Below are 24,789 nucleotides of genomic sequence, written 5' to 3' on the forward strand. Positions count from 1 at the left end.
CACAGGAGTTTTAGGGGGACACCTCATATCCAAACCATAACAGCATCAAAGCTTCAAGGGGCAGAGCTACCATCACAGGCTCCTACCAGCAACCCTATCAGCATAGCAGTGGGGTGTCTGCAGTGATTCAGTCAGTGTCTCTGCAAAATTGCAAATTGTTAAAGATCATGGAACTTCATAACTTCACATGAATAGCTTAAACTAAGTGATTCCAAAATGGAATTCAAGTTACTCATTTGCTATATTTGTTTTTCATGTCAAAATTTAGAAATTAAAGATATTATAACATTTAACATGTGCATTGACAATAGTATGTACACACAATTCTCCATGTTGGGTGTGGATGCTCATGGTTATTTCTGATAGAGAGTCATGAAATGAGTTTGGAGACACTGAGTTGTTAAAAGCAATCTTACTGCCATTTTCATGGATTTTTAGAGATGCATTCTTAATTACTATGCCTCTGCCTTTCATGATCTTTGATTTATCCATATCCTTGTATCAGACATGTATATGTCACCAAGAGGCGCTTTCTGGCCCTTTCACCGGTATTTATATAGGACAGATATATTTTCATGAGGGAAAAACTGAAGCCATTCTTTTTCATGGTGAGACATTGTATTGTATAGAAAAACAATTCTACTGTCATAGTTAATAAAAAGTGCTCTGGAGCCAGGTTTAAGTCCTAAATGTGCTGCTTCCTGGCTATGAGACTTGGAAAGTTACTTTAGTTCTGGTGCCACAAATTTTTAATTTCTAAAATAAGGCACAATAGTATCCAAACTGATTTGCTTATTCTAGTGATTATATTAGATGATATATGGTGAAGTCTGTAGAACCATGTCTAAACATAAAAGTTTGTACTAAAAGTTGGCTTTCTTGTGCTTATGTGAATGGACTTCCATATATAGGTAGTATATTTTATATATGTGCATGTATATGCGTAGAATGGAAATTATAACTGGTTTGAGCAAGTTGAAGATCCAGCCAAAGGATAAAATCCTACTATTATAAACAATTACTAAACATTTCTAGGAACTTTTCTAGACTTTCTCTAGCATCAGTGTATAGTACCTGATGTTACACTTCCTGCAGCCTAGACTTGCAGAAGGGCTTCTCCACAACTCACTGTCAAAGGACAGACTAACACCATGTTTTTAGCTCAGTTTTACTCTGAGGTTTGTGACTGTCCTAGGGGATTTTATTCAGTCTGCCATAAGCTTAAATTTCTGTATCTACAGTTCTGTTATGTGTGTAAGTTATGGATCATATATGGATAATGGCCAATGTTAGATTGGGGGGCCTTAATGGATGCATTTATCAGGATACTTTTGTCAAAATTATTCCAGTTTTTTATATATGCATTTTAATTAATTATTTTAATTAGATATATATTACAACAGAATGCATTCTGATTCATTTTACACAATTGCAGCCCAAAAATTATTCCAGTTTTTAAAAAGCAAATTGGGCATTTAGAGAAATAATTTAAATATCAATTCTTCTATGTTAGTTTTAATTTTTAACTTCAGAAATTCTATTATATACTGGGTGGGTGGGGACCTGGAGTTTTTGTTGCATTGACTGAAACTTAATTGGACATAGATTACTCATTTTATAGTTGGGAATCAACAAGAACACTAGGTGAAGGCCTCATAGATATGTCCTGTGGCAGCAGGGTTATGTCAGGTTATGATGCACGTGTGACTTCAGGGGACATGTTTTAACTTATTGCCTATTCAAATCCATTTGGTAGGGTAGTACTAATTTTGAACTATTTTGGATTTGTTCTTTATTATTTTTAACTCTCAATTTAGAGTTTTGATCTAACTGGTTTAGGATCTCTTACATACTCAGATTTTTTTCCCCCAACACACGTATTTTATTGGTTTTGGTTGTCTTTGAAGTAGATAAATTATAATAATGAATTGAGAAGTATATTGAGGGATGGGATCTGCTGGAATTGATAGTGGTGATGGTATCAGACATGGAAAACAGTTTCTTTCCTAATAATTATTTCTTTTTTAAAACTCCATTTTCCATTGATACATAGAAATATAAAAATTGTGCATATTAATGGAGTACCATGTGATGTTTTGATGCATGTATATATTGGGTAGTATTTAAGTTGAGCTAAACATATTTATTTCCTCAAATATCATTTCTTTTTGGTGAAAACTTTCAACATCCTTTTATCTAGCTTATTGAAATGTATAAGACATTACTGTCATCTATAGTCACTACAGTACAATAGCACACTATAACATAGTACCCACTGATGAACAATTTCCCTCCTTGCTGTCCTCTGGTAGCCACTAGTCTACTCTCAACTTCTATGAGATCAATGTTCTTAGATTCCACATGTGAGTGAAATCATATGGTATTTGTCTTTCTGTGCCTGGCTTATTTCATTTAACATAATGATCTCTAGTTCCATTTATGTTGCTGTAATTGGCAGAATTTTCTTTTTATGCTTGAAAAGTATTCCATTGTGTATAGGTACCACATTTTCTTTTCCCATTCATCAGTGAATAGGATTGGTTAATTTCTTGGTTATTGTGAATACTGCTGCAATGAACATGGTGCTGCAGATGTCTCTTTGGCATAATGATTTCCTTTCTCTTGGATATATACCCAGTCGTGGGATTGCTTGATCATATGGTAGTTCTGTTTTAATTTTTCGGGGGAATCACTATACTATTCAGTAATTATTAGTACTTATCCAAAAACAGTTTGAAATCTTCACTGTTCACTCTTATGAAAATTATGTGTGTTGTCCATTTATTTATGATTTCCTTAGGTATAAATAGATATTGCTGGATGAATATGAATTAATTTTGATAATGGCTTTGTCTCTCTTAGGGACAAACTCTTTTGAGTTTTATTAAAGTCTTACTGTGAAGCATACTGTAATTCCCTTGTATTTTATGATAAATCTCTCATTTCTTTTTTTCCTCTTAGTCATTGAGAGTTATCGGGAAGTCCAGGATCCTGGAGAAGGGCCAGAATCTGAGTGGAGCATTGTGTCCCATAAAGAAAAGCAGAGCCTCCTCTTGGCCTGCGTTTTACCCGTCATTAGTCATAAGGCAACTTCATTATGCCTACGAGGGAAGGAAATATCCCAGGTTTTATTTAATTTTAGGCCATCCATAAAACTGGGTTTCTGTTTCATAAAATTAATCCCATTCCTTCTGTGCAATAGCTTTCATGATAGAAAACTGGCAGGGTCTCAGAGGCTCTCAATTATAGTAAAATATTGAGAAGTAATATAATTACCCCATGAAATTTCACAATTTATTTTGTTTTGGGTTCTTTGCTTCATTTTGAACAGAAATTTTTTCTCAGAGATTGGCATAATGTTGACAATTAGGTTAACTGGGATTAAATATTCTAACGTTTCACATGTTAATACTTACATGACTTACATGACTTTGGACTTGAAAGCCTTCCCTTCCTGTTCAACCACACGATCTCCTTGTATTTGTGCTCCCAGGAGCTTGCAAGGCCTTCCTAGGGGTTTCGGGTGGGGCTGCTGCGAGGGCAGAAGACCCAGGGGGCTACATATGCCATCTCAAGGCTGATGGCATTACCCTGTGAACTTAGAGACTTTTCTCACAGCCTAAGGAGAGGTAGAGCTCGTCCTGGCCATGCTTTCTTATTAAAGAGTGAAAAAAGGCATATAAAGATGTCACATAGTCACATGTATTTATTCTTACAAACTTGTGTATAGCAAATTCAAGATTTTTTTTTCCAAAGTAGATTTTAATTCTAAAAGTGAATTTGGATTTCTGCAGTTGACTAGGTGCAAGTATTTCTTGTGATCAGAGGTCTTCACATAGGCCTTCTTGTATTTGTTATGGAGCACATGTGATTCTTGGTTATACCAACCAAAAAAAAACATAACAAAGCTTGGTTTTGTAAAGGTGATGCCAGGAATTGAATCTTATTAAAATCTTATAATAAAACAAAGTTTTATCATCCAGGTTACTTTATTCATTCAACATTCCTCCTGCCTTTGTAAGTGATTCTATGCAGAGAAGGAATTTTTGATGGTAAGGCAGTTGTGCCTTTGCAACCTTTTGACAGGGCTATCTTGGTCTTAAAGTTAAACACAGCTGATGTATTTAGGGAGTTGGCTTCTCATTCTCTGGATATTTGATTGGAGAGCTGTCCCCAAAGAGGAGCAGTTGGTGGAATTGGTAGGATGGGTTAGAGAATTTAATATTTTAATTATTTATTCCAAAGATCAGATTAAGAGTATGCTCCATAATTTGCAAATAACATCATGATAGATTGAACTTGAATCTAGAAATTAGAATGATTTATTAGTTGCAGAATATATGTTGTAACAAGAAGTTTAAGTAATGTTTGTGTAAAAACTAGTCACAGCATAATGAATGGGGACTTAAAGAAAAAACAGAAATCCTTGTCATGGACTGCAGGTGTGTTGCACAGTGTGGGTAGCGTAGTGTGAGGCTCTTATAAAGAAGATGGCTGGCATGATGCTTTGGGTCTTCATAATTAGCACCCTTTGAAGAACATTATTTGCCTTTCTATGTTCCACAACTAATGAGAGGAGAAAAAAAAAGAAATGCAGAGATCAGAAGGATTTCAGAAGAAAGTTTTTAAGAGTAAGAGTTATGCAACAACTTTTAGGATGTGCCTTGATTGTTTAGTGTTCATGTGGGGAATTTAAAGAGCAATTTTGATATGGTTTATTATCTGCAGGAATCGCTACTAAATAAGAATTAGGAGTTTATTATGAAAGACTTAGGGGGAACGGCCAGTTTTATGTGACATCTGCATCTTGCTTCAAGCTGATCAGAACAATTACCTTCACCCCAGGGACCACAAGAAGGGGAATGTGGGGCCCAGCAGAGTTGACAGAGGAGAGTATCTGTTTCTCTTTCTTGGAATAGAGAAAAGAGATCAGTAGCCAATAGAAGTGAGATTTGTTCCAACACTAGAGTTTGAGCTGGATTTGTGTTTTTATTCCTGAATACAGCCTGCCAACAGCTGATATAGAAATAAAATAGAGCGAGGCCGAGGAGCAGACCCATAGATAGGCACCACTTCACTGTTTTCCAGGGAAGGGTGCATTGAGTCATGAGCCTTGCTTGCTGGCCTGCAGACAATGTGACAGGTCAGCTCTGTTATTCTAGCCCAAAGCTTTATACTGGATGGCAACTTTGAAATGACACCAGCTGGAATATCAGTGGGCAGAAAACCCATAAAAGACAGACTTATTTCAAAATATGTGTTTCTAGCTTTTTCTTTTCAGTTTTGAAATTAATGTATAATGGGTAACAACTAATTTCAGGGTGTGTGCGTTTCTCTTGGAAACTGTTACATTTTTAAAGCAATTGTGTGCACATTCATTATTGCTTTCTGGCCTTCTGTCACTTCTGATAGTACCTACTGGGACAAATACCTCCACAACCTTTTTTTCTGACATGGTAAGCTGATAGTGTCTTCCTGGGTTGCTATAGTAACCCACGAGATGAATACTAATGGTGGGGAGAATGCTTTTGGAATAAATCCTATGGTAAACTAATAAAATTGTTTCACAATACTTAGCTATGTGTATGTATGTCATTTGTGACATTTAAAGTCCTTAATTTAAAAATGTTTTCTTTGACTTTTGAGCTTTTAATTTTTTAAAAAATAGGATTTGTGGCAATGAAGAATGTAATATAGACTTAAATTCCTCCCAAACAGGTGTTTTGCTCCCCTCAAAAATATTAGATTTATTTTTCATCTTTAGTTGGTACCGCTTATTGAGCACCTTCTCTAAGGTACAGCATTTTAAAGAAGAAAAAGCAGCTTAAAACTCTTCCTTAAAAAAGCAAGCTTCCTACTTTTGTCTGGCAACAATAGCCCTTCGACTGGAATAGGGAATTACACATTTACTTTCACATCTGGGAAATAGAACATAGGGTTGTATTCAGGTCACTTTTCTCTCCCTCAATTATAATTTTCAAGGAAAAAGAATGTAAATGGGAGCTTTTATTTTTAAACACTCTACCCTATTGTGATTCCCAAAGGACTCTGAGCCACAGACATTTTGAAGCTCTCCTCTGGCCAGCCGTGCCGGCTCCCTGCCTGCTGTCTGCTGGGAGCCCTTCAAACATGGCAGGATGCACAGGCAGCTTTTGATGGCACACAGGAGGCTAGAATGGAACTTGAAAATGACAGCAGCCACGCAATCTCTTAGCACTTATCTGGAAGGAAAAAGCTAAGAGTTTTGCTGTTTTCATAGATTTCTTAATAGGATTTAGATGTTGGCAGCTGTCATTGTACTATTTTATTCAAAACACATATGACACATATTTTTTAAAATGACCAATCCAGGAAGGTCAAAAAGCCGGTAGTTGAAGGTGAGTGGGAGAGGCCTGGGAGAAGGGTAGTGCTAGTCAAAAGTGACGTGGACGCCTAGAGAAATGGGCAGTGTGTTCTGCTGTAAGGCCCTCTTTATTTGTTCCTGGTGACCCTTAAAAGACCTTGTGTTGACTCTTAACTGTGAGCCTCCATGATAGAAACCTTGAGAAATCTTCTGTAATCCCTCTCTCTGTTCCTATTGACCTGCTGTCCCTACCCTTCCTGTACCTGTGCTTGTTTTTGCTATACTGATTTTTTTTTTTTTTGAGGGGGGCGGGGAGAGAGAGAGAGAGACAGGGGTGGCGGACAGGCACCAGAGGGCAACACATCAGGCCAACCCTGGAGAAAGGCCTGAACCTGGTTCCTTATGAATGATGCAGCTCATTCTCCTTTTGCTTATTCCCCACCCCTTCAATTGGTTGATTTATTAACATTCTATCTTTTCTTGCCTGCTTTTAAAATATATTTAGGGCTTTTAATTCCTTTTTTGTTTAATATTTTTTTTAGTTGTCAATGGACCTTTATTTAATTTATTTATATGCTGTACTGAGAATTGGACCCAGGGCCTCACACATGCTAGGCAAGAGCTCTACCACTGAGCCACAATCCCAGTCCCAGCTTTTAGTTCTTGATTAGATTTTTCTCCACAAGTTCTACCTTATTTCATATCTTCCATCTGCAACTTACAGCTGGAGATATGAAATAAGTGTGGTATTAAGTGAATCATTCCATGATTTTTAAAAAAGATGCTTTCCAATTCTTATAGTATGACTCTCCTAGGTTTCCTTTTAAAACTTTAATTTTTATAGTTTTGACTTTTTGCTACTGTTGACTTTAACATATGTTTTCTTTGACAAGTATACTGCCATTGATGCTAACTCAAAGGGAGCCTTTGCATAAGAGAAGGCATAATTGTTAAGAACTTGAATTTTGGAGGTTGAAATGTCTGGGTACAAATCCTTGATGCTCCATTTATTATCTGAGTGGGCTTGGACAATTGCATGATTGTGTCAAGCCTCGGTTTCTGGTCCTATAAAATGAGGATGATGAAAGAACATACATCATGGAATGGCTGTCAGCGTTAAATGAGAGAGAATGTGTAGGAAGCACTGAATAAATGTTAGCTCCCTTTAGAAACAAGGAATATACAATCATACCATAGTTATTGGCATCTGGTAAGCATGAAGTACCTGTGGTTGTGGTGGTTCATTTCTTTGCTTTCATTCATGCATCTAGATTTTTGTTTACCTTTTTTCCCAACCTCCCCAGCCAGTGTGAACTGGGTAAGCAGCTCCTTTTGTACTAGTTTCCTGTGTGGTTGATTCTTCTTAATTTCTTCCCCTCCTCTCACCAGAATATCCTTTGCTGACTGTGCCCTGATGCTGAAGGAGGGGATTAATCTCCCAGGGAGGCAGGCTATAGTTCACACCCAAAGAATTTGATATCTTAGTCTGGGACCTTGGACATATTTTAGTCAGCTTTTTCTCTGCTGCAACCAGAAGATCTCATAAGAATTATCTTAGAGGAGGAAAAGTTCATTTGGTGCTCATAGTTTCAGAGGTCTCTGTCCTCAGGTGGCTGGCTCCATTGCTCTGGGCCTGAAGTGAGAAAGAACATCAGAGTAAAGTGTGTTGCAGGAGGGAATCAGCTCAGAACATGGCAATTGGGAAGCAGAGAAGGGGGAGAGAGAAAGAGAGTGCGCAAAAGCGAGCAAGTGTGAGTGAGCAAGAGAGATATCTCTCTCTGCTCACCAGGAACCAAATATAAACCCCTAAAGTCATGCCCCCACTGACCTACCTCCCCTAGCCATGTTCTACCTGCCTAGGATTACCACCCCATTAATCCCTATCAGTGGATTAATATACTGATGATGTTATAACTCTTATAATCTGATCTTTTCACCTCTTCATCATTTCACACATGAGCTTTTGGGGGACACCTCAGGACATGAGGCTCTGGCATCCAGTCGCAGGGTAGTGAGTAGACCTGGCTCGGCTGTAGATAGGACCCGTTTTCTGGTTGTACTTGAATTCCAGTTAGCGATGCAGACTTCAACAGGCCAGTTGCAAGACATAATGAGGCCATGCTTTTTCTGCTTGTCAGTAAAACAGTATAACTGCAGGGTATTTTCATTTATCTCCCAAACAAACAAAGGGTCTCTGGAGGGTCAATGGGAAGGCATCTGAGAACTTCTGCTCCCCAGTGGCATGAGGGAAGACCAGAAGAGTGCCTGCCTGTTGCACAGTAGGCTATCAGCAAATATCTATTGAAGGAATAGATGGTGGCTGAAATCACAGCCTTGAAGGAATATTAACGAATGAAAGAAAAATGATTGCCCAAGCTGGAAAGGAGGTCTGGCATAATTGCTGCTTAAAAACACCTAATGACTGGCTGCTGCCTGAGGCACGAGATTATAGCATATTTGTTTTAATGGCACATCTGGTATACTGCACTGATGCAATTACAGTGCCTCCCATACAGGGGGCTAGTTCCCTTCAATTATGCTTTTAAATGGCAACCAGAGGAAAACTGTATTCAAACAGACCACATATCTATTAGTGACTGTTTATTGTAGTTATTATTTTTTGTATTAAAAAGATCAGATGAGAGTGTACAAAGGCTAAGTTCCCCTAACATTGGCTTTCATGGTTCTTGAGGGCCCTGTCCCATATGATATTTTCATTGTGGTCCCCCGACATTCCTGGGTAGCAAGCTGAACAGATATCCCTTCCCTTTTACAGATCAAACAACTTGAAACGTGAGAATTAAATCGTCTCTCCAAAGTGATAGCATGGCAAGTGCCACGCTACAGGTCCAAGTCTTTCAGTCCTTTAATCTGTTCCCTTTCGCACTCTGCATGGTTGTAGCTGAACTCCTCAGACTTTGCCCTGATGCTTGCTTTGTCTTGTTCAATCTGGAAATGACTCCAGAATGTGAAGGCCAAAACTTGGACTGCCATTTGGAATTCTAATAAAGACATTAGTGTTTCAACTGGTTTAGTACTAGTTCCACAGCTGAAGGGTAAGTAGCCTGTATGAGATGCCAGATCAGTTTAGTCTTGTTCATTTTTGTCTCGTACATCACAGTGTAAATGTTTTAGAATGCTTGTGTCTGTGATGGGTGTTTTCCCAGATCCTTTTCAGGCAGGGATGGTCATAATCTAAGTGTCTCAAATTCATCTGATGCAGAAAGGAAGTTTCAGGGTGTTCAGCCTGCTGCTGCTAAGCTTACTTCACTCCTCCTTCTACCTCTTGACTTCAGGATCCAGCTGTGCCTGCTATGCTGGTCTTGGGCCCCTTAGAGTGGCCAGTTTCCATCTTATAAATCAATGTGTTTCTATTTGTAATTCCTATTCCCTGGACTCATTGACCTCCCATTTTCAGCACGGAAGACTGATTTACGTATGCATATTCCAGAGCCCTGAGCAGACTACATAAAAGGAAGGGGCTGGAAGAGTAATCCACTTGTTCTCCACAAGGATTCTGAAAGTGTCAGAGATTGTGTGTGGCGCCCATGCCAAATTCATTCTTCTACCTTCCATCCATTTTTTTCCATTGGCTATACTATTTGCCTATCAATTTTGGCATTTTATAAACTTTCAAATTATTATACATGACATAGGTTAACTTAAATTTACCTGTAGATCACTTTTCTTATAAGCCAGATATTTTTGTTTACAATCTTTGTATATAAGCCTAAAGTTGAAGTTCATCTGATAGTGATATCAGTAGGCTGAATATTTATTTTGTTTTGAACAAAAGTGAGCCAGCTGCATGCTTCTCAGACAGAGATCATGTCCTTCTTTCTGCACATAGACATGTTCTCATTCAATATTTTTCTCCTGAATGTCTTAGATGCATAAATTGAGACCCTCATGGTATGTGTGACTTTGGGAATCAGAGTAAAACTTATTTTAATGAGATTTTTTTATTAATTAAAAAACTATGTTTAAAAAAATTAAATTTATTTTAATTAGTTATACATGACAATAGAATGCACTTTGATACATCACATATGATGGAGTATAATTTCTCATTCTTCTGGTTTACATGATGTAGAATCACACTGGTTGTACATTTATATATGTACATAGGATAATAATGTCTGATTCATCCTACTGTTCTTCCTATACCCATATCCCCTCCCCTCCCTTCATTCCCCTCTATATAATCTAAAATAACTCTTTTCTTCCCTAGTTCCCCCACTGTACATTAGCATCCACATATTAGAGAAAACATTTGGCTTTTGATTTTGGGGAGATTGGCTTATTTCACATAGCATGATATTCTTCAGCTCCATCCCATTTACCAGCAAATGCCATAATTTCATTCTTCTTTAAGGCTGAGTAATATTTCTAATATTGTGTGTGTGTGTGTACATCACAGTTTCTTTATCCATTCATCTATTGAAGGGCACCTAGATCAGTTCCATAGTTTAACTGTTGTGAATTGAGCTGCTATAAACATTGATGTGGCTTTGTCTCTGTAATATGCTGATTTTAAGTCTTTTGGGTATAAATCAAGAAGTGAGGTAGCTGGGTCAGAGGTGGTTCCATTCCAAGTTTCTGAGGAATCTCCATACCTCTTTCCATAATGGTTGCACCAATTTGCAGTCCCACCAGCAATATGTATGAGTGTGCCTTTTCCCCCACATCCTCACCAACATTTATTGTTGTTTGTATTCTTGACAGCTGCCATTCTGACTGGAGTGAGATGAAATCTTAGAGTAGTTTTGATTTTCATTTCTCTAATTGCTGGTGATGTTGAACATTTTTTCATATATTTGTTGATTGATTGTATTTTTCTTCTGTGAAGTGTCTGTTCAATTCCTTAGCCCATTTATTGATTGCATTGGTTTTTTTTTTGGGGGGGGGGTTAAGTTTTTTAATATATTCTGGAGATTAATGCTCTGTCTGATGTGCATGTGGTAAAGATTTTCTCCCATTTTGTAGGCTTTCTCTCTCTTTATGTTATTAATTGTTTCCAAATGTACAAAATAGAAGACAGAGGGACAAACCCACATAAATACTGTTATCTCATATTAGACAAAGGTACCAAAAAATTTCACTGGAGAAAAGATAGCCTATTTAACAAATGGTGCTTGAAAATTGGAAATCTACATGTAACAAAATAAAATTAAACCCCTTTCTCTCACCCTGCATGAAACTCAACTCAAAGTGGGATCAAAGTCTTAGGCACTAGACCAGACACCCTGTGCCTAATAGAGGAAAAAGTAGGCCCAAATCTTCACCATGTTGGCTTAGGATCTGAATTCCTTAACAAGACTCCTAAAGCACAAGAAGTAAAATTAAGAATCAGAAAATGGGATGGATACAAATTAAAACACTATGTTTTAGTCTCCCCAAAACTTTATTGGATACATTTCAATGGCTGCACTCAGAGATATGAAACATTACTAAGCCCTACAAAATAGAAGTACTTCTGAATTAACTTGAGTTTAAAAATATCATTTGCTTATAGGTTATTGGACTCATCACATTTTAGCTTTAAGATTTTGCTAAATGTCTAATACTGTTTCCTGGCTTAGCAGTAAATAATGCGAATGAAAGATAACTTTAAAAGTCACAGATCACCATTGCTGTTGCTATTCTCTGCTGACATTCCTTTTAGCTAACAGATAGATCTTCAGTGCTGATTTTGAGCCTGCGATCCTCCTGCCTTCGCCTCCCGAGCTGCTGGGATTACAGGTGTGCACCACCACACGTGGCATTAGTGTTTTTAAAAACCATCATCCCCCTATGTGTGTGCATGTGTATTTATGTGTGTTTGAGAAAGAGAAGGAGGGAGATGGAAGAGAGGGAGAGGGGAAAGAGACCAGAAGAGTCATACACATACCAGCAAACGCCAGAAGGACCAGTTCCCCTCGGCCTTTCCTGTCACATTCTCCTTTTTTCCCTCAGAAGTATTATGCTGACTTTTACAGCAATCACTTTCCTGCTTTTCTTTATAGTTTTCCCCCTAAATATACACATAGGTATATGTATAGCTCTCACCTTTTTTGAGCTTCTTATTTATTAAAATATATCCTCTATATTCTTTTGTGACTTCAATTATCCCATTCTACATTATATTTGTTATCTTCTTCTGTTAGCCTATAATTATTTTTATTTTTATTTTTTTGGTGGGGGGGGCTACTGGGACTTGAACTCAGGGGCACTTGACCACTGAGCCACATCCCCAGCTTTATTTTGTATTTTATTTAGAGACAGGGTCTCTCTGAGTTCCTTAGCATCTTGCTTTTGCTAAGGCTGGCTTTGAACTAGTGATCCTCCTGTCTCACTCTACTGAGCTGCTGGGATTAAAAGTGTGCACCACCATGCCTGGCTAGAATTCATTTTTATTGTTAGAATACTAATGTATGATTACATTACAATTTATTGCATTGCTGATGGACATTAAGATTGTTTCTAATTTCAAACACTTTACATGTTTATGCATGTTTCCTGGTGCACGTGAAGTATGTTCTTTGCTAGGATTTATATGAAGGATGGGACGATTATGGAATGGAATGGATTTACTATAAGATACTAGACTCTCTAAATGTATTAGATAATGCCACTGTGTATTCTGAAGTGTTTGTACCAATTTATATTTCAAGCAGTGATTTTGAGTTCTGGAGGGCTTGATTAATTATTTTATTTTATTATTAATGGGCTTTATTTTTTAGAGCAGGTGAAGTTCATGACAAATTTGAGTAAAAGGTACAGAGATTTCCAACATACCTCTTGCCACCATGGCCTCCCCTCTATCACTGTCCCTGGCAGAGTGGTACATTCATTGTTGTGGATGAACCTACAACAGAGGTTAATATTTAAATTTTCCAAGATGAATTTTCTTCCACGTGAATGCTAGGGTCAGACCTTGTGTAGGTACAATAGTGATTCCAAAGGCTGACAAGAAAATAAAATCACTTTCTCTTAGTAACAATCAAACTGTCTATTCCTGTTCTTGTGGCTAAGATGTTTTTCTCAAAGTCCTCTTGGTGTGTGCTGCTTTTCATAAATCTTTGCTCACCATAAAGTGAAAGCATGTGTGTGTGTGTGTGTGTGTGTGTGTGTGTGTTAGTTACTGGGGATTGAGCCCAGAGCAGCTCTACCACTGAAGTACATCCCTGTCCCCATTTAAAAAAAAAATTTTACTTTGAGACAGGTTCTAAGTATCTAAGGTTGACTCTGAACTTGTGATCCTCCTGCCTCAGCCTCCAGAGTCTCTGGGGATTATAGGTGTGTGCCACCATGCCTGGCAAAGTCAAGATATGTTTAAATACTCAAAGAAACTGAGGTCTTTATTGTAACAACCTCATTTTATGGCAAAGAAGTTGATGCTCTGTAGAGTGGGCCTTGATTTTTCCCTGTCTGGGGCAGATGGACCCTCACTGTGCTGTAATAGGAATCATTTATTCAGTGACACAGCCTGTTCAGTTCCTTTCTGTGTCTGAGTGATTGTGCTGCCAGGATGTTAGAGGTAATACTTTTTAATGTTTGCTGTTAGAGCAATTATTAGTAATTCTGCCTTGGTTACATTAGTTCAAATAACTCCTGGTACCAGCTAAACAGGAAGACACATATTTATTTGGTAAAAAATTTTTCGTTTTAATTAAACAGCCCACCTCTGCTAAATTGTATAACCCCTTTCCACAGTTTGTTTTCCTGGCTGCCCTTAAGAAACCTGAAACTCTCCAACAAGTGGGAATATTTATGTATGTCATGATGCTTCCTATTTCAAGCTGTTTGCCCTCTTCTGTGCTCTGAACTCTTGTACTGAACAAGACAGCTCTCTCTTAAAACACTTAGGTCAGTTTCTTATTTGTTTTCTTTAAACATCAGAAGATCCTCTCTTCCCCTGCCTTCCTGTTCTCCGTAAGTGGAGAGGCTCAGAAGGAGGGAGAGAGGGAGGAAAGGAGGGGAAAGAGAAGAGAGCGAGAGGGGGGGGGGAGGAGAGAGAGAGAGAGAGAGAGAGAGAGAGAGAGAGAGAGAGAGAGAGAGAGAGAGAGAGAGAGAGAGTGTCAGGTCAACAATGAGCCGTTCAGCTCCACATGTTTGCTGTTCTCTCAGATCTGAAGATGGAGCCTGAAAGCAGAGGACTGGGAGCTGGACTAGCAGGACTGGCTTGGAAGGATCTCCTGGTAGCTGAAACAGAAATATTTATGTATGTTATGATAGGTCAGGTTGAGCACGGTGCCCTGCACCCTGGGTTTGATGGTATTTAGAGCAGTGTAGCAGGTACCGCAGGGCACACCATCTAAACAGCTGGTACCCTGTCTGTTTCTACAAACACTATGATTTTAAAAAGGAACATGAAGGGTTTAGATGTGCCCACTTGATTGTATTGCAGCCTATACAACCATGGAACATTTCTCACCTGATTTAGAGAGGCTTCTCCGCCTTAGAAATCTCATGCCAGTGAGGTTGGTAGCATATCATGCTGATGGGCTGGCTGTGCTGGTGAGTGTATGTGTGTACATGTGTGCATGTGTGTATTCATCTCATTACCTGATCCTGATAAGTCTCTTCCTGGTTATTACCTTAAAAAGGAAGTAAAACATGTCCTCTTGGGAATCTCTTAATAATAAAACCCTTCTTACTAATCAAATTAGTAGAATAGGCAAAAACTTACAGGATAAAAACTTGTAGGATAAAATAGTTTATCTTTTCAGTTTTGTAAAGATGACAATTTCTAGTACATGAAGCAAATGTGCTACCTTGTATGTTTTTAGATATTTTGGCATTTTTGATGCTATTTCAATGGGGGAGATCTATGTTGTGTCAAACAGACAGATAATGGAACAAATATAAGGAGAACTGGGTAGCATTTCACTGTGATAAGTGCTCTTTATATATTTGAAATATAAAGCCATACGTTCATTGATCTAGATTTAGAAATAGCAATAGCAGTATAAACTAATAAAGAATGCAAACTAATCAATTTTCTTTGGCATTCCTGTGAAGTGGAGTATTTCATCCTAGTTGTTTCAAATTAGAGTGCTGTTGGATAAAGGCCTATTACATACCATCAGCACAGCCTGTTGGTAGGACAAAGCTGAGCTTATTCCCTATGGTGAGGGGGACATCTCTGCACAGGGTCTTAGCAGAGTCTTGGAGCGGGTAGAATGGCAAGGCTGGAATTTATTAAGAATTGCAGTTTAGTTGAATGAAGATCTTTTAATTTGGGGGTTGAGGTGTCAGGGAATGGCAAATGGGGAAGGAATCTGGTTTCTGTATGGATCATGATACAATTTAGAATTGGTTTTATATATACTGTCTGTGGAGACTTCCTACTGAAGAGTCGATGAGTCTTGGGGGAAGTCCCTGTAAGAACAACAGTCATTTGCCTGAGCAAGTGTCTCTGGGAATAGTGAAGTTATCTTCATGAAGACAATGGAAACATGAAATCATGTTAATATGGACAGTGAGCTGTGTGGGGAAGCAGGCGGTTTTGTCCCAATTGTGTGTGGGAGTACAGAATTTCTTTTCTCAGCTATTGCTCAAGAGGTATCTGAGGCAGAACCAAGAACGACAGATGCTACCTACAGCAGCTGTAGTCAAATACTAAAAGCTAACTTTTGTAGGAATTCACCAGGGGAAGAGCTATTGGTCATTTATTCATTCATCTAATAAGCCAATATAGAGCACATCCCACATCCCAGGCACTGTGCTAAGATTGGGAATACCACAACATACAAGACAGAGTCCCCACTTCTTGGTCCTTTCGGTCTGGTGTTACACAGCTTTGTCTGGCTCTTTGTAGTTTACACACACAGTCAATAACATGACTGGAGTTTCTGTAAGGCTCACATTCTTGCTGCATGCTCATTGCAACAGATCTTGCTGGTAATTTCATGTTTAGGTTAAAATGAGGCATATTTTAAGGTGTGCCAATGCCTATAGAGTTCATGGGTCTAGCTTGTTTTTATTTTATTTATCTGTTTATTTGTTTATTTATTTTAGACAGGGTCTCACTATGTTTCACAGGCTGGTCTCAAACTACTAGACTTAAGAGATCCTCCAGCCTCAGCTTCCCAAGTGCTGGGACTACAGGTTTATGCTACCATAGCCAGCTTGTGACTAGTTTAGTTTTTTTTTTTTTAAGTATGGGCAAATTTATTCTTTTACATACTTATAATACAGTGTTTACTATGGGCTAGTCGTGTTCCAGGCACTGAGCCATTGCAAGAAAAATACAGGTGTACAAACTTTATACAAATTAGCTAATCTAAACACACAAATAATTCTGATTTTTAACAGCTGATCGCCATTTAACTCCACAAATAAGGAATAGCTTTGGTTTGCCAGACTATGCTAGGGTATTAGAAATAGAAGCACCAAGGACCTGTCAACCTGCAGAGTGGTCCAGCTGGGAACCAATCATAATGCATAGAAGCAAACATCATGAGGGAAACCAAGACACAGACCAACCAGGAGCCCTTTGTCCAGCAAAGGGGTGTCCAGGGGCATCCAGTAAGGCCTGGTTTTAGCCTGCTGCACAGCTGGCCTGGCTTTGGCAATATTGACATAAGCTCAGGGATATAATAGATGACCAAATACCACTGTAATATTTGAGAAAGGCCATAGTCTCATATTTTCTGGATATATGAAGTCCATTTTGTTGTAGCTTCACCAGGGGAGAAACAGCACTGAGGATAAAGGGTAGAAACAGAGGCTCCTTAATAGCCTTGGCCTCTGAGAGCCTGCCCTGCCTGAGTAGCAGACCCTCCTTCAGGGATCTTGGAAACTGACAAGTATCTGTTTACCAAAGAGTGGTCTTTCCCTAGAACCTGTTTTCTTTAGATGACCCTCCTGCATGTGCAGAGGCAGCGATGGCAATATGTAGACAGTGGACAAAAAATCATACCAGTGAAAAGTGGATCTGGCTCCAGCATCTTCTGGCTCCCTAACCTTGGACAAATCCCTCTCCATATTCACAGAGTGAGGTGTTGGGATTTGGTGCTCTGGCAGTTCCTTACGGCTCTGACGTTTTTATTATGTCTAAATACATTGTCTCTTTGATAAAATGTATGAAATGAACTGTGAAGACAGAGGAACTAATGTCACATGCTTTTCTTTCTCTGCAGTATCTCTACACAGAGAGTCTCTTCTACACTTGGCTGTGAGATGGGGCTTGGCTAAGCTTTTCCACTTCCTCCTGTGTCTCCCTGGGGGAGTGCAGGCCTTGGCATTACCCAATGAAGAGGGCGCCACACCCTTGGACTTAGCTTCGCATGGTGGACACTCCAGGCTGGTGGAAGACATCACCAAGTTAGTTCAGATGCTTGATAGTTTCTCTCTTCATCTGTTTCTGTAAAGTCTGCCAAGCATTATGAAAAAATAACTCAACCATAAGTTGATGTTGGTGTATGATTTTTACTTTTAGTTCATGTGTACCATACAGACACAAAGCTGGGACCTTTTCTGTTTTACCCACTGCAATATTTCTATAACAGTGCCCAGTCCATGATTTTCATTGAAAGAATATACATTTTGTTAAATCAATGAATAACAGACCGATTTTATGGTACTATTTAGCCAGTGGGATGGTCATTAGGGTCTAGAAAAATAATATAAAGGAAATAACCTGCTAACTATAAGGTTCTTTATGTTGATGTATCAACACTTTTGTGAATTGTGAGTATATTGTTTTATTTAGAACGGTTCAGATTGGTCATTATTTTTAACTTACAAAAGAAGGTTTCGTATATATTGATTTTCATGATTTAATGAGTGGTAAAATACATAATATAATTGGAAAAGTACTTTAAGAATTATAAAGTACTATATAAATATTATTAGAGTATTATTACACAATGTCTCATAGTAGACTGTTTTTTCTTGTTTGGCTCATGGAACTCAATGTAACTAATTTATGGTTATATGGGGAATGAGAGAATGTTAGAGTAAAAACTGGAGATTTCTGTTTATTTTTCTTATTTGGTCAAATGACCATCAATCAAGAGACAAGCCTATCCAAAGGGAATTTCCTTTATCTTTGGTTTAACGTGACCTCACTTTTTAGCTAGTGGGGCAAGAATGCTTCCTTTGACTTAGTCAACCTGGATAGTTAGTTCATGGTTCAGTGAAGTCCTGGAGGCCAGCTCTTCATATGTTGGTAGCTTTGTATCTTTTTTTCTTCATGCAAGAAAAAATTATGTGTTTTAAAAGCTTGCATGCTTAATAAATCCATCCATGGATGGAATTAAAAGTATGTAAGTTCAATGTTAATCATAGGATGAAGCTTCCATTTCTAAATTAACAACAAGGATCTTACTCCTCAGGCTCAGAGTCCATTCACCTTGGTGGCTTGGTGTTGGCATGGGAATTTTTCTGGAAGATTCTAGAATCCTTGCCAGCAATTGGTGTGAAGATTTGGGGAGGTTCCTCAAGCCTTAGAGTAACAACTTCTCTTTGTAGATCTCTTTTTTTTTTATCATTCTGGATGAGGGCAGTAATATTTATTTCAGTGGAAATATAGATACTTCTTGACATCTGATAGGTCTGTCCTTGTGAGCCCATTGCAAATTGAATAACCCTAAGTTGAAAATGAATTTATTAAATTTAACCAACCAGCAGCATAACTTAGCAACACAGTCCACCATGGAGTATTGATTATTTACCCTTGTGATTGAGTGACTGCCTGGGAACTGTGGCTTGCTGCCACTGCCCAGCCTGGGAACATACCAAAATTCAAAATTTGAAGTAAGATTTATGATGAATGTATGTGGTTTTAATACCATTGTGAAGTTGAGAAATTATTAAACTGTTGTAAGTTAGGCACCATCTGTAGAATATATTTTTGTAAAGCAACCAGTTTTTGACAAAATGGTGTCATATTAGAAGAGGAAAGAGACACAGGACTGAAGTGAGGAATCTGGGAACAACCTTTTGGGATGTGACAACATGCTGAACATTAACATTTTTATCCTGAGGCATCTTTACTGTTGCTATTGCATGATAACCCATCTAGAATATTGGGACATTATCCATGAAGCCTACTAATAGCTAATGAATATGCAATTGTTCTTTGCTATGACAGAACAGAAAAATCCACTTATATTCAAGAATTTAACTTGGGAATATTGTTCTATTGTTAATGAATGTATTCAAGAATATGACATGATTAAATTTATGCATGTTTTAATTTGCATGAGAAAGTGATTTGCAACAGTGGTACCAGTGTGTTATGAATACCTCACTTGTTTGTAACATCCAAGCTTCACCACACTCCCTGGAGAGCATGTCTGTTTTCCACTGTAATCATCTAATAAACTATTGGCTGCCAGTTAATTTGTTCTACATGTGGCTCCATTAAAGGGAGAGGCATCTTTTCAGATTAAAAGGGGAATGAAATTTTGAGGTAAATTTCTATGTTTGAGTTAGTAATGTTTCACTGTTTATCTAAACCTTTAAAGTACGTAGTATACTTCAATATCGTTTCCATAGACCCTTCTCTGGGTGTCTATGGATGTTTTAAGTAGCTGTTTTCATGAGCTTATGTATTTGTTGCAAGTAGGTGATTTTCAAGGTTTATTTTGTCAGTTGAGTTTGTCATATTAGGGAGCTAAGGGAATTGGAATCTTGGGGGTGGTATTTCAGAAACTGTGCATGGATTTTGATTTGTGATGTTTCAGTTTTCAGGACAAATGTTCCCCAGGCTTTTCTCGAGTTCGGCTCAGTGAAGATGCCTCCCTGCAATACATTCACTCATCAGAAACACTGACTCTGACCCTTAACCACACAGCCGGGCATTTGTTGGAGGCAGATATTAAACTCTTCCGGAAATACTTCTGGGACAGAGCCTTTCTTGTCAAGGTTTGTGCCCAGATGTTCTGGTACACAATAGTGCACACTCCTTTACAGAATACAGGCATCTATTCATGGTTTTGGGAACAGTATTTTTTTGGGGGGTAGCACTTTCTTTCTAATGAAACATTGGGGGGCATGGAATTGGAAACTATTAGATCAATAGAATGAAGATTACATATGTTGTTATCAGGAAAACAGTACTTTGTATAATATTCCTGTTTACTTTTCTGAGTCCAACCCCACCCATGGTTGGGTTTTAATTCTAACATTGGATGTTTTATCTGTACTTATTAATTGCTTTATAATTCTCAACTAAAGCAGTTGCATTTAGGACTATTGTATGTGTATATATCTACTCCTGGGCTTCCTTGTGGTTTAGATGTAGTTAAGCCCAGGCATACAAATAGGAACAGGTAAGAACTTAGTTTTTTTTTTCCAAAGAGATTATCCCCCTTCCATCATGACCAGCTTTGAGGGCTATCATAGCTTCATATCATAGCATGCCCATTTCAGAGTTAAAATGTTTTACTTTCTTTATAATCATTATCATTATATTTTAAGTTCATTTTTATTATTGAACCCAAGTTAAAGTCTCAAACTGGGGTTCAGGTTTTCAAAGATAGGCAGGTTTAATATATTTGTCACCACCTTAATATTGCTTAACTTCAGATGAAATTGATAGCTGATAAGTCTGTGAATTGAGGATAAATCCTGAGTTGTTGATGTTAATATGCAATTCAAGAACCCCAAGTATTTATTTTTGTTCTATGTTGTAATATATCTTGCTAGGCTCATGTTAATTATTTTGACAATGGCCTCTTTTTTTCTAATTTACTCAATTATTTTAGTCAATGACCTGATATGTTATTACTATTATTATTTTTTAGAAAACAAATAGAATGTGACTAAAAAAGTATAACGAATATTTAACATATTTTAATTATTATTAGGCAAAGTGTTATTTAGCTTGGTTTGTTGTTATTTTAAATGTAAGCAAGTGGTAATTATTATGGATTTTTCATACTAAAGCTTTACAACTTAGGATAACAAATATTACATGACCATATATAGATTTTGTACAGAAAGTATTCATGCTTTACTGGATCTTACATGTCTAAAAGTTTATTTTTATGTGTTAGCTTTAGATGACTTGGCTCTGAGGTGAGGGGCTGAACCACAACTCAAACTCAGTCTCTTACAAGGAGACACCTTAAGTCTAAGGTTTGAGCATTGCTCAGTTATCTGCAGCCTTCTAGAGCAACAGTGGACAATTTGCTGTGGAAACCCAAGCTTGCTTTACCATGCACTAGACCTATCGTGGGGCTCCCCTTCAGAAGCCACATCTGTTAGAGTTGCAGAGGTTACAGGTTTTCACTCTATATTGCAGTTTATAGTGGTGGCATGACAATTTGTAATAAGTATTAAATGTTAAAGTGACAGGTTTGTGCTAAATATCTAAACTGTAAAGACAAATATTAAGAAACTAAAGAAAAAGCAGAATCCTTTCTTGGTTGTTGTTGATTCGCCTGGCACTGGGGATTGAACCCAGGGCCTTGCACATGCACATACTTTGCCATTAAGCTATACACTTAACCCTGAATAGGCAAAGTCTTAGCTGTATCATTTAATCATTTTTTAAATTGTTTAACAGAGTCTTTCCTATTATCAGAATGCTGATAATTTAGTTGTGGAACTGGGCTAAAATTAATAAGACAACCAGGAAATTTAAATTTCTCTGAGATGGCATTACAAGTTACTCATAAAAGTGAAGTATTCACAAACCCATTTCCAAAAATAATAGTACTTTATTTCATGTTCTGTAATCAGAAACCAACATTGTCTGATGTGCTTTTTATGCATAAGCTTGACAACTCCCCTTATTGAAAGATAAGGGTTCAAGGTCAAGGCTGACCCCAGGTAAACATGATGCAGGTGAATGTCTCAGGCCTAGAGACCTCTCTTTCAGCCCCATTTCTTATGCTTCCATCTCCTCAGCACCCCCTAGTATGGAACTACTCTAGTCGATCTCTTAAGTCTCTGGAGGCCCTGGAAGAGAGAACACCATATCCTGGAAGAAGTGCTGGGCAAGTTAGTAGCCCAAACAGGGTGTGTGACTAGACATTCCCTGCCCTTTTGTGGTCAATGAGTTGTATATTTTTTCATGTTAGTTTTTGCTCTGGCCTCAGGATGCTGTTCCAAGATGGTCAGAATGAGGCAATAGATCCACTGGGCTGAAGCATGCCTGGTAGGATTCAGGGGTCTGTATCAGTTGTGTGGTTTCCCACCCAAGGAGGCTGAAGATTTATTTTGGAACATGTGCTAATGCACTTTTGGGCTCTTTCACCATTTGGCACATCAGCAAGTGATTCTGCATATTTTCACATTTTTGCTGGCTGTGAGTAGTCTGTCTGAAAAGAAAATCCAGATGGTCCCAAGAGGGCAGCTTTTCTCTAAGGCCTTTGCAAGGCTTACCAACTTAGTTTCAGCAGGTATAGCTTGCACTCTCGGTGCCAGTTTGCAGCTCAAGGTGTGGTTTTCTACTTTTTTGGTCCATGGACATCCTGGATCCTACCTGTGATTGTGGTCCTATCCTGTCATCTAACCCTCCTAGGTCCCTACATCGTAGGGTCTGGGTGTGGGTTGCTACTAGTGAGCAGATGCAGTGTCCCTTGTTAACAGTTTCAGAGATGTTCTGTTCTTTTTCTGGTTTATGCATCACATTCCTGAGAGCTTTCTGATTGTTGTGACCTGCAGAAGCAGTCAAGGATTAGTGGAAGGGACAGCTTTGGCCCCCTTGCCGCTGGATTTCTCTGACTTAGCTTCCTGTTATTCTGGAACAGTGACTGTTCTCCCAGCAGTTTTTACCTACCCTTGTCTTTCCCAGACTTCCCAGCTCTCAGGTTCTTGATTGTGACTTTTCTCTCTTTGTTGTATATCAGAAGTCTCAAATAGTTTTCAGTGATTTTTTTCCCCCTTCATTTCTTAGGCTCTTGAGCAAGAAGTCAGGCCAGAGGAAAGACCAACTATGCCTTCCCGAGTTGCAGAAACTGAAGAAGGTACGTATGCTTTTGCCCCATTAGGCAACTAGAAAAGTACCAGGACTAACTAGCTAACCAGTCTGCTGAAGTGCGTGGCAAAATTGCATGAACTAAGAATCTCAGAGGCAAGATCCGGGGTTAGTGGTGATTACAAAGCCCCTGGATCCTCTGACGGCACCAAATTCAGGGTACTGTTTGTTTCCACTTTTCTTCCACTAATGTTCACTGAGTGCTGTTTGCAAGCCCTTGGCTGGGTCTTCACATTCTTGATCTTTTGAGCATTCTCTGGACACACATAGATTGTTTATATCTTATTGCCAGTTGCTTCCCTTTTGCTTCATACTTTAGTGAGGGTATTGTGTTGATTTTGGTTTTTTAAAATTTTATGTGAGGATCAGTTTACAAATATTTGGAGAGGTAGATTTGTGTTATCTGTTAATTTAATTTCAGGGTAGTGAAGGAAAATTATGAAAGTTCAGTCTGTTCATTTATTTAGTCCTTCCCTCCTTTATTCATTCTTTTGCTCATTTAACCTTTGTGAAACTTCTCTTAAGTTAGGTCACCAGGTCTTAAAGGGAAGCTTTGAAAATCATTAAGATATGTTGGTTGGCACAAGGGGTGGGCAGCACCATTGGCATTTAGAAGTAAGGGGCTGGGGTCCTAGATGCTTATCAAGGTACAGGCAGTCCTGCCTAAGAGTTGCCCTGTAGAGCTAATTTCAAGACTGAATGTACAATTCTAGTGGCAGGAGTTCACACAGGAAGATATTTTTATAATACGTTACCACTACATTGTTCCCCATCTTAGCACACAAAATCATTCTGATGCCACCCTTGAACCAATTCACCTGCAGGAATACCATTAATCTTCATTTTCTCCAACTTGGCAATTTATTAGGGTATTCAATCCTTACTGTAATTCATATAGTTCCCTCTTTTTCATGTATACCTGAATCTGATCTGTTAATAAATCTTAATAATAAGCACAAGTTTTTATCTTAGGAAGCATTCTCATCTATTTTTTGCATATTCCTGTATTTTTTGTCTGAAAAGAATTCTGGTTTCCAGAGAGAATCCAATAGTTGCAAACGTCTGACCACATCATTGTGTCTCCCAAGGCAGCTAAGGAGATTGTTTTGTATGTTGAAATACAAAATATCTTACTATCAGTTGCTTTCCTTTTGCTTTATACTTTAGTTAGGGTATTATGTTGATTTTGACTTTTTGAAATTTCATGTGAAGATCATGTTATATGTATTTGTAGAGGTAGAATTGTCTTGTCTATTAATTTTATTTCAGGGTAGTGAAGGACCATTATGAAATATCTGTTAATGTAAAGGGACATTGGTCTGACAGGGCTGAGAATCTCCATGCTAGATGCTGCCATTCGGGAAGTAAAACAGGGCAATATCCTCGTTTCTACAGCTGGCTAATAACTTTGATCCTGCTTTTAATTGACAACTTGGATACAGGATTTATCAGATAGCATAATAATAAACTCTTTGCCCTATGTTTGTTGAAAAGTTGTCCCAGATAAGAAGTATCTATGGTGAGCTGC

General features: G+C 38.2%; 1 protein-coding gene across 4 annotated transcripts in view; it reads left to right on the forward strand.

Moving 5' to 3' along the window:
• The window catches only part of ARHGEF28 (Rho guanine nucleotide exchange factor 28), a 306,138-nt gene that overhangs the window by 124,686 nt on the left and 156,663 nt on the right, over positions 1-24,789 (forward strand). For all 4 annotated transcript variants that reach the window (XM_081287604.1, XM_081287607.1, XM_081287605.1 and 1 more), the window contains 3 exons: positions 17,470-17,653; positions 20,020-20,200; positions 23,181-23,250. In XM_081287604.1, coding sequence (XP_081143730.1) covers positions 17,470-17,653; positions 20,020-20,200; positions 23,181-23,250 — 435 coding nt within the window. The remainder of the gene's footprint in view (positions 1-17,469; positions 17,654-20,019; positions 20,201-23,180; positions 23,251-24,789) is intronic.

The sequence above is a fragment of the Spermophilus citellus genome, assembly GCF_964194105.1.
Source record: "Spermophilus citellus genome assembly, chromosome: 1".
NCBI lineage: Eukaryota > Metazoa > Chordata > Mammalia > Rodentia > Sciuridae > Spermophilus > Spermophilus citellus.